General features: G+C 35.3%; 2 protein-coding genes across 15 annotated transcripts in view; one reads left to right on the forward strand and one right to left on the reverse strand.

Annotated features, from left to right (window-relative positions):
- The window catches only part of TASOR (transcription activation suppressor), a 42,582-nt gene extending 32,078 nt beyond the window's left edge, over positions 1 to 10,504 (forward strand). For 2 of the 8 annotated variants that reach the window (XM_016131585.2, XM_016131586.2), the window contains 7 exons: positions 2,046 to 2,977; positions 5,468 to 5,590; positions 6,372 to 6,531; positions 6,994 to 7,102; positions 8,390 to 8,568; positions 8,762 to 8,926; positions 9,501 to 10,504. In XM_016131585.2, coding sequence (XP_015987071.1) covers positions 2,046 to 2,977; positions 5,468 to 5,590; positions 6,372 to 6,531; positions 6,994 to 7,102; positions 8,390 to 8,568; positions 8,762 to 8,926; positions 9,501 to 9,556 — 1,724 coding nt within the window. In that variant the 3' untranslated portion in view covers positions 9,557 to 10,504. The remainder of the gene's footprint in view (positions 1 to 2,045; positions 2,978 to 5,467; positions 5,591 to 6,371; positions 6,532 to 6,993; positions 7,103 to 8,389; positions 8,569 to 8,761; positions 8,927 to 9,500) is intronic. The other 6 variants (XM_016131581.2, XM_016131582.2, XM_016131587.2 and 3 more) reach the window with 3 other exon arrangements.
- Positions 10,505 to 11,593: 1,089 nt separating this feature from the next.
- CCDC66 (coiled-coil domain containing 66) overlaps positions 11,594 to 19,048 on the reverse strand; it is a 52,921-nt gene continuing 45,466 nt past the window's right edge. For 4 of the 7 annotated variants that reach the window (XM_036219815.1, XM_036219817.1, XM_036219819.1 and 1 more), the window contains 5 exons: positions 15,087 to 15,583; positions 14,446 to 14,486; positions 13,517 to 13,752; positions 13,129 to 13,253; positions 11,594 to 11,840 (listed from right to left, as the gene is read on the reverse strand). In XM_036219815.1, the coding sequence (XP_036075708.1) occupies positions 11,754 to 11,840; positions 13,129 to 13,253; positions 13,517 to 13,752; positions 14,446 to 14,486; positions 15,087 to 15,583 (986 nt within the window). In that variant the 3' untranslated portion in view covers positions 11,594 to 11,753. The remainder of the gene's footprint in view (positions 11,841 to 13,128; positions 13,254 to 13,516; positions 13,753 to 14,445; positions 14,487 to 15,086; positions 15,584 to 19,048) is intronic. The other 3 variants (XM_036219820.1, XM_036219816.1, XM_036219821.1) reach the window with 1 other exon arrangement.

Genomic DNA, 19,048 nt, shown 5'->3' on the forward strand with positions numbered 1-19,048 from the left:
CCTGTTTGAGTCTGTCAGTTATTCTTTCTCATTAGGAGCAGCAGGTATCTCGTTTATGTTTTAAAATGTTCCATCAGCATCAATATCCTCTTATTTGGCATACCATCTTCATATTTTGCTATTGAAAATATGAATATTTGAATGATGCTGTCTTTAGAGAACTGACTATTCTCTCTTCAATTAAAAGTCACAGTACTGCAATTCTTGAATGACAGTCCATAGAAAATTTGCATTATTATGGGTATTTACGTGTGTTTTCTTTTAAATCATTTATTGAAGACATTTTTAGAATATTAAGTTTATCAATCTAGGGGATATCACATCAGGGATATTTGATTGCAAGATAAAATTAGATGGTGATAATTTTCACTTTTAAAATAGATTTGGTTTAGAGTTTTTTAATATGGAGAATTCACGTAGATTTAAGTTATATTTTATCTTTAAAAATTCTCTTTATCCATAACCCTTCAGGAATAAGGTTATTGATCTGAACTACAGCTGTAAATTTTGGGAGCAAGTATTTTATTTAAAATAATAAATGACTCGGATGTTTTTAAAATACAGATAATCCTCCACAACCCATTTGTTTTATGAGATACAGTTAAAAAATTTTTTATTTAAATAAGTCAGATATTTGACATGGTACATAATTTAAGAAGTACAAAAGTACTTTTAAAAGTCTTCCATTTCTAGCCCAAACATTTTATATGTGTGCTAAACCCCATATTGTGGATTTGAAGAAGGACATTCAGTATTTCTGAGTTACTTTATGGAACTTGAATTTTCTGATTTATCAGTTTCATACAGTTATAATTCTTACCTTGGTACACTGGATGTTTTTGTCTCCTCTTCCACTTATAGACCTGTTATGGTCTTACCCTACTGACTGGTGCCTTTGCAGTAGTTAATGGTTATAGTGGTTCATCGTAACCACTGAGATGGGTAGAGAAATTTCACAATCTGACTGCTGCTGAAGCTGTTTAAACCTTTAGAAAAGTGTGAGTGTGGGGAAAATGAAAACTGAATTTTGAGTAGAGAGGGCGTACTGCTACACCTGGGTAAATAGGGAATTCACTATATATTTAAAGTACTGCAGGCTTGAAAACTAGTACCTAGTCTTTCTGATTTAGAGGTACTGTTTCATATGCTAGAACAGCGATTTGTTAGGGAATGTTGACTAAGAGTTAAGAAAAATTAGCAATTTTTTAAAGGACAGAATCATGTAACATGGATCTTCAGATGATGAAGTTTTTCAAAAATATAATATTACTTTAAATTGTTGTTAAACATATTTTCCCCTTGTTTTTTAAAAAGATTAAGGGTCCCTGTTTTGAAATGTTTTATAAACCTATTAAGTTCGAATTTAGGATTTATTGGGGTGCTCTGTGATTTTATGGATTAAGCTAGTTGTTAGGAGTCAAAAGTTAAATAGTTCAACTACCTGAATGACCTTTTCATCTCAAATGAGATTTCTCTTGAAATTATTTTGAAACAAAATAAGAATGCTTACAAAACCACAATCAAAAGTGTTAATGTAGCCATGAAATATGTTCTCTTCCTATATTATTGAGCATTTTCCCCTGATAAAGTCTGTAACATTGCAGGAATTCCACTAAACAACCCCATATGTGAATCTGAAAACAGGCAAAATTCATTATCCTACATCTTGAATGCACCTCTTGTTAATTATTGCCACAGCATTTCAATTTGGAATTCTTTGAGTTGCTTACAACTCAGATTTTTCATATTAGGACAGTATTACTATAGTAGACATTAGTTGGCAAAGTTGAGCAAGCTATTGCAACTGACCGTCCTGATTAAAACATGTTGATTAAAGTCAGATCTACAGAAAGGTAGAGAAGCAGAAATAAGCAAACGACTTAATTTATATTGATGCCAAATTGACCCTCGTTTATACCATTTGAGATTTTTATTCTACCTTCCAATGCGTAGTTCTAAATCTTAACCTCACCTGACATTTTGTTTGTTTTTTAGATGTTATTTTTTTCGAATTGCTCTTATAATAATGAACTCTTCCTATATAGGTATGAAATCACCAGAAGAACAACTGGTGTATCTGCCACCGCAGGAGGCCTTTCCTAACGACCCTCGGGTAATAAGTAGACAGAGAAGTTCTGATTACCAGTTTCCATCCTCTCCATTTACAGACACACTAAAGGGCACCACCGAGGATGACGTGTTGACAGGTCAGGTGGTGACAGTGGAGGAGCAGTGTGTGCCAGCAGCAGAGCCGCCTGCAATGAGCGAAACCACAGAGAGGACAGTGTTAAGAGAGTACAATCTCTTTTCTAGGAAGATAGAAGAGATTTTGACGCAAAAGAATGTTTCATATGTCAGTAGAATATCCACACCTATCTTTTCAACACAAGAGAAAATGAAACGGCTTTCTGGGTTCATATATTCTAAGACTTCCAAAGCTGGCATACAGGAGTTTGTAGATGGCTTGCATGAGAAACTAAATACTATTATTATCAAGGCATCAGCCAGGGGTGGGAATTTGCCACCAGTCAGTCCTGACAGTTCTAGTACTAAGATGACATTGAATCCTCTAGGAAGACATGTCATACCTGTTTCTTCAAGTGACTTCAACAGTAAACACCTTGAACCACTTTATAGTGATACTTTGAAAGACACCAACTCTAATGAGCAGCATTCCTCGTCAACTTTGGGTTTAACTGAAGTAGAAGTGAACCAGCCACACCGTGCCACAGAACTAATGGTGACTTCTGATCATACTGTACCTGGTGATGTTGCTCAGGAACCAGTAGAAAAGGAAACAACAAAATCACCCAGTGATGTAAACATTTCTGCCCAGCCAGCTCTTTCAAATTTTATAAGCAAGTTAGAACCTGAAGTATTTAACAGTTTGGTTAAAATCATGAAAGATGTCCAGAAAAATACTGTGAAATTTTATATTCATGAAGAAGAAGAGAGTGTGCTCTGTAAAGAAATAAAGGTAACTAAATGAGAAGGTAATAGTAGTGCTGTATAAACTGGTCTTGTTGAGTCTGACTTCTATAAAAAGGAATTTTTTTTCTTAGTAAATGTTGGCTATATACCTAATTTAATGTAGAGTGGAATAAAATATTAGTAGTTCAACTAAATTGAAAACCTGTGATCTAAGTATCTTAGAATTTAGAATCTTACAGTGTTATTTTAAAGACAATTGTATACATACTGCAAATACCTTTAAACTGTTAATTCAAAGATTTTAAATGTTTCATATTTGGGTTTTTAATGAAGGGGGAGGGAAAGATACAGAGGGTTAAAGGAAGTTGTCAGTGTTTACCTCATGTGGGATTTTCAATCAAATAGAAAAATAAACCTGTCCAGAGATGACCTAATGATGATATCTTTTGGTATTTCTTGATACCTTGTTCATGTCAGGGTTCCCTGCAGCCCTTATTGATCAAAAAATATGATGATGCCCCAATTGAAAGATCCCCCAATCATGAAAGATTCCTCACTGCAAAGTATATATATTTTTTTCTACTGAAGAGTAGACAATTGTTTCAGGTATTTTATATTAAAAAATACAATGTATTTATGTGTATAGAGATGCGAAATAGGTATTTAATTATAACACATTGGAACAATTCTATTGGTTTGGTATTAACCAGTTAGTATTTGCTAAACTATAGGATTTTAATTCTTTAAGGGAATGCCATGGGTTTTAAAATGCCTGCTCCCATTTATGGAATTTACTATGATGAGTTTCTGACTATTTTGTTAGAGGAAGCAGGAAACTGTAAGTGGTTTATAAGCCCAGTGACCCAGAAACTCCATGCTGCTGAGGTGTCCTGAGGCTTTGTCAGTTTGGGAATCTCTGTGATGTCAGCATGTTTCATGTAATGTGCCCAGGAGAACGTGAAGAGCATGGAAATGAAGGAGGAGGCAGAGTGGTCAGAAACCATAGCATTCCCTGTGGTTTCTTGGGATGATGAAACCAGACTTACTAGGAATTTGTTTGCATTTTTGCCTTGTATGACAAAGTAGAGCTTCTCAATTTTTTTCCACGTCCAGCAACATAATTGCAAAACATGTTGGGGCATACTCTTTGGGGCATAGCTACATGTTGTTCTGGGTCTAGAAAATACATTTGGCCCAGGGCTCAGTGTGCTCAGCATTAATTACTCCATCTCCCTCCACAATTTTTAACTGATTGTAACACACAGGAAGTGAATTTATTTATGAATGGTGCTTTTAATTCATTCTTGCATAGAATCATATCATATTTCTGTTATTTACTTTAGAAAAGGATGCTCTGTTTTACAAATCTGATAGGAAATCAGATTGAAACTTTTAATCACTATCCATTGGGGAATTTCCAGCAAAAATCTTACAATAGAATAAAAACTTTATGAATAAAATTTTAAGTTTCCTAAATATTTCTGGAGTCAAACTGATTTGTTACTGTATGAGTTAAACTGTCTTATCTAAAATGAACTTTCATTTAAAGCTGTTTAAAGACAGACCAGATATCATAAGCTGGAGATAGTAATTTACCTGACTATAAGCTGCTCTGAGATCTGCCTAGAAGCTTTACAGGTTAGAGCAAAATTAAACAATGTAGAAGATACTGCTTTAGTTTGGGGCTATATAGAAACATCCTCTTTGGGTATGATTCTTGTAGACAACTCTTGAAAGATCAGTAGACTGATTGTGAGGCAGGCTGAGTTTCAATTTACACTTATGTAGCCAGCCATGCCAACCTTGAAAAACTTAATTTGCTCCTGTGTCTGTTAAATGAGGAATGTGACCTCCAGGATCCTGCCGTTTACTTCAGAGTTCAGGATTCTACCAGCAGGCAAAGAGCAAAGGGGATTCTGCCTGGACTACTTACCTTGTGTCCTTTGAAAGGCAGTATTATATCACCAGCATGGAGGGAGGTAATAAATGGGAGAGTCTTATTTTGTTTGAAGGCATAAACTTGACAGATATGGCATTGTGCATACTGAGTTTCTTATGAATGATTTTGGGGCTGTTGTGCATTAAATGAACTATAGTGGTCACAAAAGTATTTTGTAACTGAAGGAGTATACCAGTAACGTTGCTGCAAATAACCAAGGGCCAGCTTTGAAAGTAAAGGAAAATGGGAATGAGGGAATGGTTAATGATTGGGCTCTAGGTTGCCCGGAATAAGCAATGGAGCTAGGTTAAGAACCTCAGCTATTTCATTGTTCTTATGGTTCTTTTATTCCACACTGGCATTTTTTTTGGCTTTGATTGCATAGCACTGTAACATTGTGACTGTGTCCATTTAAGCTCTGAGCTTTATTTATCTGTAAGAGTGGGTTTGATCTCTGAGCTCCCTAAAGTATAAGGTCATAATTAATAGTGTTTTAGCTTAAGCATATATTTATCAATTTATCTTGCAATTATAGTGTTAAATGAATATTTTGCACAAAAGCTTTTTAATGTTGATTTAGTTTTTTTTCTTTAACAGGAATATCTTATCAAATTAGGCAATACAGAATGTCATCCAGAACAGTTTTTGGAAAGAAGATCGAAATTAGATAAACTATTAATTATTATTCAAAATGAAGACATTGCAGGTTTCATTCACAAGGTAGACTATTAAGTCAGATTTACTACTTACTTTGTTTCTAAAAACACCTTTATAAAATCTTACAGTCTACTAAAGCTGTTTATTTTTTTAAAAAATATCCTCATATTAAAGGTGGTAAAACTTCAGGGTTGGGAGGTTTAGGGCTTGAGACCTAAATGACCCTTCTGTGAATCGGCTTGTGAGATTCAAGTTTGTACCCCTGCAAAATTTATTTAAAATTTAGGGTTCACATCACAGACTTCTCTATCACCCAAGTAGTCAGGACTAAAAATACTAACTCCTTGTGGGTGTGCTGACTCTTTCTGTTGTTGCCATCATTTGTATGTCATATTGGAAACCTATTTTTACCCTCTGCCAAACCAGTCCCCCTTTCCCTTGGGTTTGGAGATACCCCATCCAGTCTTAGAAGCTTACGTCAAGTTCTTCTACCCTTTGAACCCTTTCCTGGCTGTTCTAGTACATAGGCTCTTCCCTTAATTTAGACTGTATTCACAGGGCCAGACAGGTTAACATTTTTCATTCTGTTTCCAGGTCTTTTGTGCTTTTTCCTTAGAGTGTTCTGTTCATGGTAGGTGTCCATTACATAAATGTTGGTTTATATATTTGGAAATAATGTTGGGAATATTATTTTGTGCTTGGCTTTTCAGAGGCAACACACTAATATAGGTGAGCCATAGTACATTTTGTTAGACTTTTCTTGTAAGTTACTTCACACTTTTGAGTATGTCAGTTCATTCCCTTATCTATCCTTACTTCTATTTTTATTTTGGTATTTAAATAGGTACCTGGCTTGGTGACTTTAAAGAAGCTCCCCTGCGTTAGTTTTGCTGGTGTTGATAGTCTGGATGATGTTAAAAATCATACATACAATGAATTGTTTGTATCTGGAGGTTTTATTGTATCTGATGAATCCATTCTAAATCCAGAAGTTGTCACGATTGGTAAGATTTGTGCATTCTCTTGAGCATGTTATTTCTCGTCTTTTCTAGGTTCTTCTCAGTGACTCACTCGTACTTTTAAATGTATTGTCCATTTTGCCAATAACAGATAACTAGTACCTTTCCATCATTTTCTTGACTTTTTACTACCTCAAATTTCTTTCCAGTGTTTAGTCTATACAAATAATTTCCTCAAAATTTGGTGTAAAGCAAGGCTCTCTATACCTATGACATTTGAATCGCTTCTGGTTTATTGTTATCAACATGTTCTTTTTTATAATGTATGGATGTAATGTTCACAGATCTAAAAGAATATATAGATCTCTTTCTCCCTTAGAGAAGGGAAAAAAGAAAAATACTACATAGCAATGTGTTTCAACATAGTATCACCAAACACTTCCTCTGTAATGAAGTTGTGGGTGACTTATTTATTGAATTTAAAATGAACTTCATTATCTCTAACAGAGAACCTTAAAAATTTTTTGACATTCCTTGAAGAACTTAGTACTCCAGAAGGAAAATGGCAATGGAAAGTTCACTGTAAATTTCAGAAAAAACTAAAGGAACTGGGCAGGTGAGATTTCAAAAATAACTAATGGTTGTTGATTTAACATTGTGTTCACAAAGGTTCTGTTTCTTTCTGTTTGTAGATTATAGATGCAGGCTCAGTATTTACAGATGTCCCTAGCCCCAGCCATAAGAAAATATGATATTGAATTATTCTAGCCTCTTTGCAAGTGGAATTCTTGTATAGATATTAGTTTGCTTAAGTTCTAGTTATATAGATAGGTAAAACTGGTTTAATCCTTGCTACTTGGAGGTTTAGAATAATAACTAAAATGGAATAATCCAACTTTTTTTTTTACTGCATTGTATATGCTAACTAGATGGGGTTCTCTCATAATCGTGGACATTATGCAGCTAGTTTAGTAACATCACATATACTGAGAGACAAGGATTAATCTCAGCATAAGGGAATTTGTGATAAGGACATTCATTTATGTAAACAGATGATTTTTAACATGCCCTGAAGTCACTTCTCAAAGTGTGAACCTTAGAGCACCAATCATTTTGAGAGGCTCCACAATTATATAATCAGTTGAGTGTGGGATATTGTATTTTACTACTAGAGTCTGTACAATGTATTTACACATTTAAGGATCTGAGAAACTCTGTAGTAGCTTTACATTTTCTCAGCCAGCATTTCCTAAAGTTAGACCATAAAGCATTTTTTCTAATACCTGTTGACATTCCATGGCGCACACTTAGGGAAATGCAGGCTTAAATAATTTTTTGGTATTTAACTTTTTGTAGTAATTCACTTTTTGAAAACTTATTTTATTTTCAAATTATATGAAATAGGCATTGGGCAAGTCTGTCATATAACATCTCAGTACTGAGGACCACAGGTCTAACTTCTATAAAGTTAGTAACTTCACTTTCCTGACAACAGTAATTTCTACCACTTTTTGCCTTGTGCTTGGAGGTATAGAAATAGCTTAGAGCCTGTATATTTTGGGTAGGAAAGATTTATATTTTTTGGTCATTAACGGTCTAAATTGATGAAGCTAAAGAGAAGTATAATTTATTAAATAAAATGGTTGGTTGAGATTTTAGCTTACACTGAAGATGGCCCTCAGGCTTTGCACCTAAAGAAGTCCCTTGACCTACATGTAGGTTGCACAATTCTTGCTACTTCTGTCTCTCTCCTAAGTAGCACCCTTACATCAGGCAGTGGGCTAAGCGGTACATTTGTTATTAGTTGCTTCAAGTAAGAAATTATGGTTTCAATTCGAAGCAAAAATTTTGATGCTAAATTTTAGAAAAGCAGGTCCAGATACTGAATTACTTCATTTTACAGATTGAACACTAAAGCTCTAAGTCTGTTGACACTTTTGAATGTCTATCAGAAGAAACATCTGGTTGAAATTTTGTCATACCACAATTGTGATTCACAAACTCGAAATGCTCCAGAATTGGATTGCCTTATCAGACTTCAGGCTCAGAACATACAGCAACGACACATAGTCTTTTTAACAGGTAAAGAGAATGCTCTTAAATTTCCTACTATGAATATAGGAATGTCCATGAAAGGATTTTGTGGGGCTATGATGGGTGTTGATAAGCTATGATTCTGCAAATGTAGAGGAAAGAATTTTGTGAGGAGACAGGCATCATTTGTCCATGTACATTTTCAAGAATTTTATACTTGGTACATTTTCTTTTCATTTAGAAAAGAATATCAAGATGCTTTCCAGTTATACAGATAATGGGATAGTAGTTGCAACTGCTGAAGACTTTATGCAGAACTTTAAAAATCTTGTGGGCTATCACAACTCAATCACAGAAGAAAACCTTCCACTGCTTGGTGCTAATGAGAATCTTGAGTCACAGTCAGGTAACTTTTTAGTAGTTTTCATTTTCTTTAAGGCAGAAAAAAAAGGAACGGTTTTGTTCTTTCATATAATGCCTATTTTGAAACCACTCACCGTAGTGTAAACAGCTTCAGGGGAAGTATTTAAGGAATTTTATCACTCATTTAGCATACACAAAATCTGCTCATTTATTATATTGTAGTGAATACAAGGCAGCTAATTCTGTAGACTACAAATATAGAGTAAGCATTTTTCTCTTTAAGGGCATTGTAAGCTTTATTGGTTGCTGTTGTCAACAAAGGGGTTATATTTTTTAAAAGGACAACAGATATGGGGATTTAGCAATTGGGCTATTAAATCTCCCCAGATGTACAAAGATAGTCGGGATAGCCATAGCTTTAGTCTTTTGTGAGATGGCCTCTGCTTTGGTTCCAGGTTTTATGTAAAATGAAATGTGTATTTTTGTTTTTGATGAAAAGCAGAGATATCAACCATTCCATAGAGCTAACCAGTCTAGTAGTAATCCAGTGAAGCTAGATGTCAGAATTTTTATTTTATATTTGTCTTGTCAAATACTGAATTACCGTATAACTTTAGATGCTGTTTTGACATTAACCCCTTTGGAGCTGGGAGTTGGGATTTCCCAACATTAAACGTGAACACATTTCGCAGAAGCTTTTAGCATCGGATTATCTGGACATTCACACCTAGTGTGAGTGTTGTGACTAAGTGAACTTGTGGCAGAAGACCAAGCTTTAAGGGATTGTGGACTTGCAGACCCTGACGCATTATATTGTGTGAGTAGTGTATAATTTTAAAACTTAAACAAATTGTGTATTTCAATAGAGGAGGACTTTTTGTTTTTTAAATGTAGCTCTTTTAGAAAACGATGAAAAGGATGAAGAGGATATGTCTCTGGATTCAGGGGATGAAATCTCACAAATAGAAGTATACAGCAATTTTCATTCAGAAATATTGGCGAAAGAGACCAAAGGATCACGTGGAACAGATCAAAAAAAGAATATTCAAATTGAGTTGCAATCGTCTCTTGACGTGCAAAAAAGTTTATTAGAAGATAAGACTTATCAAATTGATTCTGAAGAGAGAGCTTCTATTGATGTATGCTCTGAAGGACAGAACAGCAATTCGGCTGAACAAGATTCATATAGCAACTTTCAGGTTTACCACAGTCGATTAAATATGTCCCATCAGTTTAGTCATTTTAATGTTCTCACTCATCAGACATTTTTGGAGACACCATATGCCCTTTCATCAAGTCAGTCTCAAGAAAGTGAAAATTACTTTTTCTCTGCTTATACTCAAAGCTTGGATGGAGATAAACCTCCATTAAGTTGGGGAAAAAGTGATTCTTCCAGGCCATATTCAAAAGAGAAATAATTACAGAAACTTTTCTTTTTTAAGTAGGTTGTTAGGAATTTTTCTGTTTCTTAAAAGTGAATTAACAATTTATATTTCATTCTCTAAACAAAAGGTTTCTCATCTTTTCTTAAATGTTTTTTCCCCTCTTATTTAAATCATGATGGCCTGTAACAGTTGAAGCATATGAAAATTGATAAATAAATATATATATTTTTAACATATATTGTACTTGAATTCTCATGTTGGCACTTTTAAGTTTTACATTTGTATGTCACCTGTACTTTGGCTTCAAATTGAAGCCTTTTATATATAAAACTAGATGTTTGCAAAAGGATAGTAAACAGCAGTGGCTTCACTTTTCTTCCTCTACCGTCAGATGACACCAACTACTTTTGCTGAGATCACTTGTATTTATTTTGATTTAAACTTTTGTATAGTGTTTTTATACAGGTATAAGCCAGTGATGTTAATAATATTTACAGGCTCAATACCTCAAGATTTATCTAACAGTGCAGTTTCATTTAGGTAATAAACTATGTACATAGATAAGACTTAGGCCTTAAAACCAGGCAGCATTTTTTATCTTTAGACTTAGCCATGTAAAAATTGCCCTATTGCTAAGATTTTGGTCAACTTTTTATTTGAAAGTACTTGATGATGATTCATTTTTCAGTGCCTGTGTGGCCCCTGAGTTACCCAAGTTCAATTTCATATTGCAAAAGATAGGTTTAGGCATTGGACAATTTGGAACAAACCTCTTGCCTATAGATTTTCAAATTGGTCGTCTTATGTATTTTTGAGGTGGTAAGCACTTAACTGCTAGACTAAAAATAACTTTAAATTCACAAATTATCTGGTGGAGATAAACTGGTAAATTTTATACCCAATAACTGCCTATTACTAATGCAAATTGTAAATGTTTTTCAAAATGCAGTTCCTATAATGAAAATCATAAAAACTGAATTCGGAGAAAAGAAAAATTACTATGTTAGCCTAAACTGAATCTGGGTTACTTTAGTAAAAGTTGGGATGTATTAAGTCAAATTTTCCTTTGGTACCTCAAAAGAACTTGGAGTTCTACCCTTTTAAATCTTTTTATAGAATAAAATATGTAAGTGGTATTTCAGTTAATCAGCTACACATATAAAAAGTGTGGAAGAACATTGTTAACAGGTTAGAAACTCCAGATTGTGTAAGTAAGGTAAGTAGAAAGTTTTTATAGGACTTAAATACCCAGATTGTGACAGAGCAGAAAAATGTTTTTTTTACTAATAAACTTTTACAAAAGTATCTTTTATTGTAAAAAGAAAATATATATATATATACACACACACAGCATTTTACTACATAATGTACATGTTTTATAAATAAGTATAAAATAAATCTAGGCTGTTTGAAAAATACAGTAAAGCAATGAGGACATTTATAATTGGAAGACAAATCAAATGTGAAGGATTTGATTCTCTACATTTAAAACGAAGAACTAAAATTCTCTTCTTGATTGGCAGCTAAAGGCATGAGATTAGTTTCCAACTCCCTTTGCTTCTGGAGAAGGCCCTGAAATCACATTGATATGTTAGTAAGGCGTGCAGCAGATTTGCAAATTATTCCTTTTTTATAGTTTTATCCTGTTAATCCGGAATTCTATTTAGATACATGGCTACAGTTTAAGCTTTGTCATTTTAAATTTTAATCACTCAAAGAAAATTTTAGTAATTCTCACACTAGACTTCACTTGGATATTGTATAGCTTTTACGTATTCTGCAAGATTCTATTTTTAGCATAACCAATAGAGGTGACTTTTCCTAAAACCAGGTTTCCATAACTAACTATGGGGCTGAAATTCCCTTCTTCCTGTCCCCCATATGCTCTGCTGTTTATCTTGCTTGCACTAACTGTAGTGGCTAATACAAGGCCCTGCTGAAATAACAAGTGGGTGAAGGTATACTTTGCATTCCTTCTTGATTTTGTCTCCACCAAACTAGAAGTTTTAAGTAAAACCTTTAGTGATTTATTAAGCTTGAGTTACATAACTCTATGCAACCAAAGCTAGTCTTTAAAAAAACTTTTTCGTCATAATCCTGGGTTAGGGTGATTTTCTGGAAAGAATTGGTAGAGCAACATCCGAATCAACAATTTGAGACGCCAAGAGGCACTGGTAAATGATTGAACATGGAAAAAACCACTCCTAAAATGGCAAGTATATTTTCCCCAAATACAAAAAGTACACTGGGAATCAATCAAAACTGCAGAACCAATTTTGCAAGCCACTATATTTTTTAAACCTAGGGGTAGGATTTTGTAAAGCCTGCTGATGGAGAAAAATTATAGCCTTAAATATTGGATACGTTACCTGATTTCATTTTTACCCGCCCAAGATAAGAAGTCACAATGATTGGGATAAAAAGTAGTCTGGTAAAGTTATATATGTGTAATTTCACACTGAATTATATTATTCTTTGGAACTTGCATCAGTGTTCTGTTCCAAACACTGCCAACACATTTAAAAACGTAAACTGCATTACTAAGAATTTCTTAAAACATAATTGTATACTTTTTGCTTTTGGTTTTAGGGCCTTGAGTATATTTTATTGTTCAAATGTATGCATTTTTCATTCAATAAAATTGTCTTAATAGTTAAACCGTCTCATGATTTTATACTTGAAATTCTTAAAGATGGCAAGGCGAAGCAAACTGGAGAAAAGTCGTTTATTTCCATGAGGCCATAAAATGCCTGGTTGGTTATATGATTTATATTATGTCACTTTACCACCATTCCAACACACAGCCCATCACCAGCCATATACAGAAAAACAGTCACACATCTGGTGAAAAAGCTCATACCTGTCTCAATTCTGATAGTCCCTTTAGGATTGCTTGCTGTCGATCCCTGTTTTTCACCAAGTTAGGATTAAGAAGTGGGTCCCTGACATAGTCAGATTCAAATAGCTGTCGTTCCTGGTCACAGTCTAAAGGCAGATGACAATGACAAAAGTCAAGTACATTCCTAATATGACACAGCCCTACACTGAAGTATCCTAAGGATGCATTAATTTATATATCCTAGGAAGGCATCAAGCAAAATTTACTAAATATTCAATTAAAAATTTAGTAATGGACCCCAAAACCTGGGGCAAACATTATTATTACACTTTCTAGAACTAAGGTCAGGAATACCACTTTGGATTTTGAATTTACAGTTATGAGGGGAGAATACTTAACATTTACTTACCACGTAGATTTTGGTACTGAGGATCCTCCTGGGTTAAAGGCCTAGACAGGGGTGCGTCTGGATCAAGGTAATAGATCTCATTGGTTCGGACATACGGAATAAAATGGGAAGGTTCAGAAATCCTAGATGATAACTCTGTTTGATTGCCTCCTGAGATCACGTTCTCTCTCTCATAATTACTCTTTTTTAGTGTCTGACTTAGTTGTGTTCTGTTTCTCATCACAGGTGATGGAGACCTATATTTTTCAAAAAAGTACAAGTAGAGACTAAGAAGGTTTAATGCAAAACCGTATTTTAGATTAAGCATATCTACTCTTTAATTACATTTCAATTTATCCTAAATGTACCTGTAATACCTGTAGAAATAGAATGGGACTGAGTTTTTACTAGTACTTGCTAAAGATACATACACTCTACTGGGGAAAACTACTATACTAGATCCTGAGGATCAATGTTAGCTGGGTTAACTTGAGCCTAATGTTTCCTTAAATAATTCTTCATAAATTAAAGTATTTACTATCTGACCTAAACTTGCTGTTAAGAGCCACATTCTGAGATAACTAAAACAGCTGGTTCTAAATCTCCCATTGGTCAACTGAATTTCTTATCCCTACCAGTCATTTCTTCCCAGCCCCCTCAATCCAAGCAGAATGTCTTAGATTGACACTTTCTAGCTAAGTCTGGAGATAACAGAAAATATCACCCACATTCCTGCCTAGAATACTTAAGCTTAGTCACTTGGGCCTTCAAAATCTAGGTAAAATGCCATTCTTTCCTTAAGCCTCTACTCAGCTGGAAATCACACATTTTCCTGTTTCTGTCTTCGTATGCATACGTGCTTGACCTCACCTATATTTCGAGCAAATATTTTCTCATGTACTGCACAGACAGCACTAAGTAGCTGTGGAATCAACCTATCCATAACATACCTTTCTTTGCTGAAAGAATTAGTTTTCAAATGTTCTTCCTCCTAAAAGATGGATAAATGCAGAAAGGAGTTACAGTATTTCCACATATCCACACAAATACTTTGTACGTTATTTATTGAAATCATCTGAGAATATTTGAATAATAGATCCTAGATAATGGGATAGAGAGACTTCATATTTTTCCAGAGTCGGAACCAATCCAGTAATTCCTGATCTTATAAATTATGCTGTCTAAATGGACCATAAACAAGTTTTGAATGGCTATTTGAATAAAGAATAGTGTTAACCTATACAAGGTTTATGTGTAAACTTTTTCTGTAAAGGTCCAGATATTAAAATACTTTGCTTTGTAGGTCATGTGATCTCGGCCGCAACTACAGCTGTTACGTGAAGCCAGCCAAAGAAAATATATGAAAGAATGAGTGTGGCTATGTTCTCATATAACTATTTACAAAAGCAGGCAGCAGGATGGATTTGCCCATTGACACCATTTGCCAAACTCTGGTGTAAGCTCAAGCAGATTTCTAGAATGCCTATTTAGATACAGAACAGCCTTGTCAAAATATGCACGAGAACTGTTTTCCATCAAGAAAAAGCAATACATGCTTTAAGGTATGTATTTTGAGGCAGAAGAGCTATACCTTTTTGACTAGATGCCACCTGAACTTTGATTCAGTTTCTTGATGAGATGAATGAAGAATTTCTGGTGACGTGCCTCTATTTTGAGAAAGGTGTCCAAGATTATTTCTTTCTACCAAATGAAGCAGTTCCATTTGCCTTCTTACTTTTTTTTCTTCTCTCTGCTTTTGAAGCTGTTTAGGGTACTTTTCTGATGCTGGAATATACCTTTTGAGTGGCTTATTTATATTCCAATCAGGCTTTTTAGGACATTTCTTCATATGTTTTGTTTGTTTCTCTGTTCTTGTAAACTGACTATACTGATCATTATACCAACTGTTTTCTTTTTCTAAGTTGGCTCCTTTATTCTCACTTAGTAGTTCTTGCTTATTTTTCTTAGTGTTAAACTGTTCATTAAATTCTGCAGGAATCTCAGGAGATGAACAATTTATAATTTCTTTTGTTATTACTGATCCACAGTGTGATTCTGCATTGTTGACTATTGCAGAATTTAAATCATCTAAAAAAAAAAAAAGCTTCAGATGATTTTTTAAAATTGTTAAAATATATATACATAACAAAATTTACCATTTTAACCATTTTTTTCAAAGGCAAGCATTTTAGTTACTGCTCTACAGAACATTTTTCTTCAATTTTCAAAACAAATTCTATACTCATGAAACAGCTCCCAATTTCTCCCTCTCCCCAGGCCCTAACAACCACCATTCTACTTTGTTTCTATGACTTTGACTACTCTATAAGTAACTCATATAAGTGGAGTTGCACTGTATTTGTCTTTTTGTGACTGGCTCATTTCACTTAGCATAATGCCCTCAAAGTTCGTCTATGTTGTAGCATGGCCAGTACTGCCTCCCTTTTTAAGGCTAAATAAGAATAATACATCATTGTATGTATATACCAGACTTTGTTTATCCATTCATCTGTCAAGGGACACAGGTTGCTTCTACCTTTTTGGCTATTAATAATGCTGCTAGATCATGGGCTAATTACACTTTAATTTTATGAGGAAATGCCATATTGTTTTGCACAAGTTCTAATCCTTCCAAATCCTCCATTAAACCATTTTAAGTGTTCAATTCAGTGGCATCGAGTATACCTATAATGCCACACAATTCTAGACCCTTTCATCATCCCAAATAAACCCTGCACCCCCTACTAAGCAGAAACTCATTTCCACACATCTCCTCCCATTTTCCCCACTCCAGCAGGCGCCATTTTCTTACTCCCCCTCTGCCTCACTGCGACTGTCACATGCCATCTTCACACTCTGCCCCATTGCAGAGAACCAGTATTTCCTGGAGTGGAAACTTTATACATGTCTGGTGTCCCATTTTTTGCAACTATTACTAGAGAGACACCCATTGATGGCTTGGCTCTGGAGGCATTCTTGGGTCCCATGGGACTGTGACAATTGAAGAGACAGTTCTGGACAGACTACTGCCCCAGGGCACTGTGAGCTCAGCAGACTGAAACACCCACAGGCTTTCTAAGAGGCCTATATGCTCTTCCAGGAGGTTTGGCCTGAGGGGCAAGCTTCTAGTGTGGCACACATCTGGAGCCTACACAGGGGCTCTTAGAGAACGGAAGCCAATAGACTCCACCTTTGCACTCTTCCTCTGCCTTGCTATAGCTCGCTGCTATCTCCTCAAAAGGAGCTTATACCTTTGTATGGAGCCCTGAATTTTACAGCTCCACCAGAAGATTCCTCTGCATTGCCTGGCTCTGGTGGCCAATGGGCTTATGCTTACAGGTCTCACAGGTTCCACTGTAACCAATGGAGAAAGCTTTAAATAGCTATGACTCCCAGAGGCACAGCAAGAGGCCACAGACTCAGGAGTTCAATCTTTCTGTCAAAGAGGTCTATTAGCTAATCTTCATAGCTGCAGCCTGATGGACAGGCTTCAAATTAAACACACATTTAAGGCCTGGCTGACTATAATCCTTTCCCAAGACCTCAGAAGACAAGTACCATCTCCACACTCTCCTTTTGCTGAGCTCCAGTATCTTTTGGACAGGAGCACTGACATGCCTTTGATGCCCCCAGTTTTTATGTCATGCCCTGATTTCTGCAGCTGCTGCCCAGAGGATATGCCTTGACCACCTGACTATGGTGGCCAGGGAGGCTTACATTCCTAGGTGCCTGAAGACTGTAACAATTGGAGAGTCAGTTCTTGGCAGGTTAACACCCCCAAAGAACTGCAGAGACAGCAGACTGAAACACACCCCATCCTTCAGTAAAAGAAGCCTATTTGCTTGTCCTGCAGCTTCTGCCTTAGGGGCAGGCTTCAGGTTTGGGATACATCTAGAGGCCTATTGAGGTGCTCTCAGGGAACACAGGACAGTGGACACCATCTCTGTGCTCTCCCTCTGCCTCACTAACACTCACCAATATTTCCCAGAAAGGAGATTATACATTCATTTGGAGCCCTGATATTTGCAACTACCACCCCAGGACACATCTCCAGATTGCCTGGCTCTGGTGGCCAACCAGGTAATAATGCTTCTAGTCCCACAGGATTGTATATATTTGCATGCTTTAAAAACTGCTGCTTGAGGGTCTGGTTTCCAACCAGACCCTAGGTGCTCCTCTTTGGGCATACCCCTCAACTACTGGGAGCTAGTAAAAAAAAAAAAAAAAGTAGGCTGCTTGGACAATCACACAGGTGTGAGAGACAACCAAGAGGATAAGGTTGAATGATAAGGTTCATCTAAGGTCATACCTTCAAGAAGTGGCTGTAAATTTAATGCAGAAAAACCAACACAGGGAATCCAGCAAAATGAAATAGAGGAATCTGTTCCAAATTTAAAAAATGAGATGAAACCTCAGGGAGTGGGGGGAGGGAACCCTTAATGAAACAGGTAAGTAATTTACCTGATAAAAAATTCAAAGTAATGGTCATAAAGATGTTCCGAACTCAGGAGGAGTGGATAGACACAGTGAGAACTTCAACAAAGAGAAAATATGTGTACCAAACAGAAGTCACAGAACTGAAGAATACAACAATTGACCTAAAAAAATACACTAGGGAGGTTTAACAGTAGACTAGAAGAATCAAGAAAAGATCAGTGAACTTGACGATAGAGCAGTGGAACTCATTCAATCAGAGCAGCAAAAAGAAAAAGAAAAAAATAAATTAAGATAGCTTAAGGGACTTATGTAAAAAATCAGGCAGATTAACATTAGCATTATAAAGGGCCTAGAAGAAAAAGAGAAAACTGCAGAAAACTTATTTGAAGAAACAATGACTAAAAACTTCCCTAACCTGAGAAAGGAAACTGACTCCCAGATCCAAGAAGCCCAAAATATTCCAAAGAAGATGAATCCAAACAGAGCCCCACAAAGACATATTATAATTAAAATGCCAAAAGTTAAAGACAGAGAGAATCTTAAAAGCAGCAAAATAACTTGTTACATACAAGGGAAATCTCATAAGACTATAAGATTTTTTCCAGCAGAAACTGCAGGCTAGAAGGCACTGGTATGATATATTCAACATGCTGAAAGAAAAAAAAAAAAAATCCAACCATGAATACTCTATCCAGGCAAAGTAATCATTCAGAACTGAAAGACAGTTTTCCAGACAAACAAAAGGTGAGGAGTTCATCAACATTAAATAGGCCTTACGATGAATGTTAAAGAGAATTTTTTAAGATGAAAAGAGAGTAGACTAATTGGCAACAAGAAAATGTATGAAAGTATGAATTGCAACAGTAAACATTAATATATATATTAAAGGTAGTGGGTTAGTCATTTGCAAAAAGCTAGTATAAAAATTAAAAGACAAAAGCAGTAAAAATAACTATGACTATAATAATTAGTTAAGAGATGTACGAGATAATATAATGTAAAATATGACATCAAAAACAAAATGTAGGGGGAAAGTAAAAATGTAGAGCTTTAGAATGAGTTCAAACCTAGGCTGTTATCTACTTAAAATAGATTTATAAGTATCAGTTTTTGTAT

The sequence above is a fragment of the Rousettus aegyptiacus genome, unplaced genomic scaffold (assembly GCF_014176215.1).
Source record: "Rousettus aegyptiacus isolate mRouAeg1 unplaced genomic scaffold, mRouAeg1.p scaffold_m13_p_4, whole genome shotgun sequence".
Classification (NCBI taxonomy): domain Eukaryota; kingdom Metazoa; phylum Chordata; class Mammalia; order Chiroptera; family Pteropodidae; genus Rousettus; species Rousettus aegyptiacus.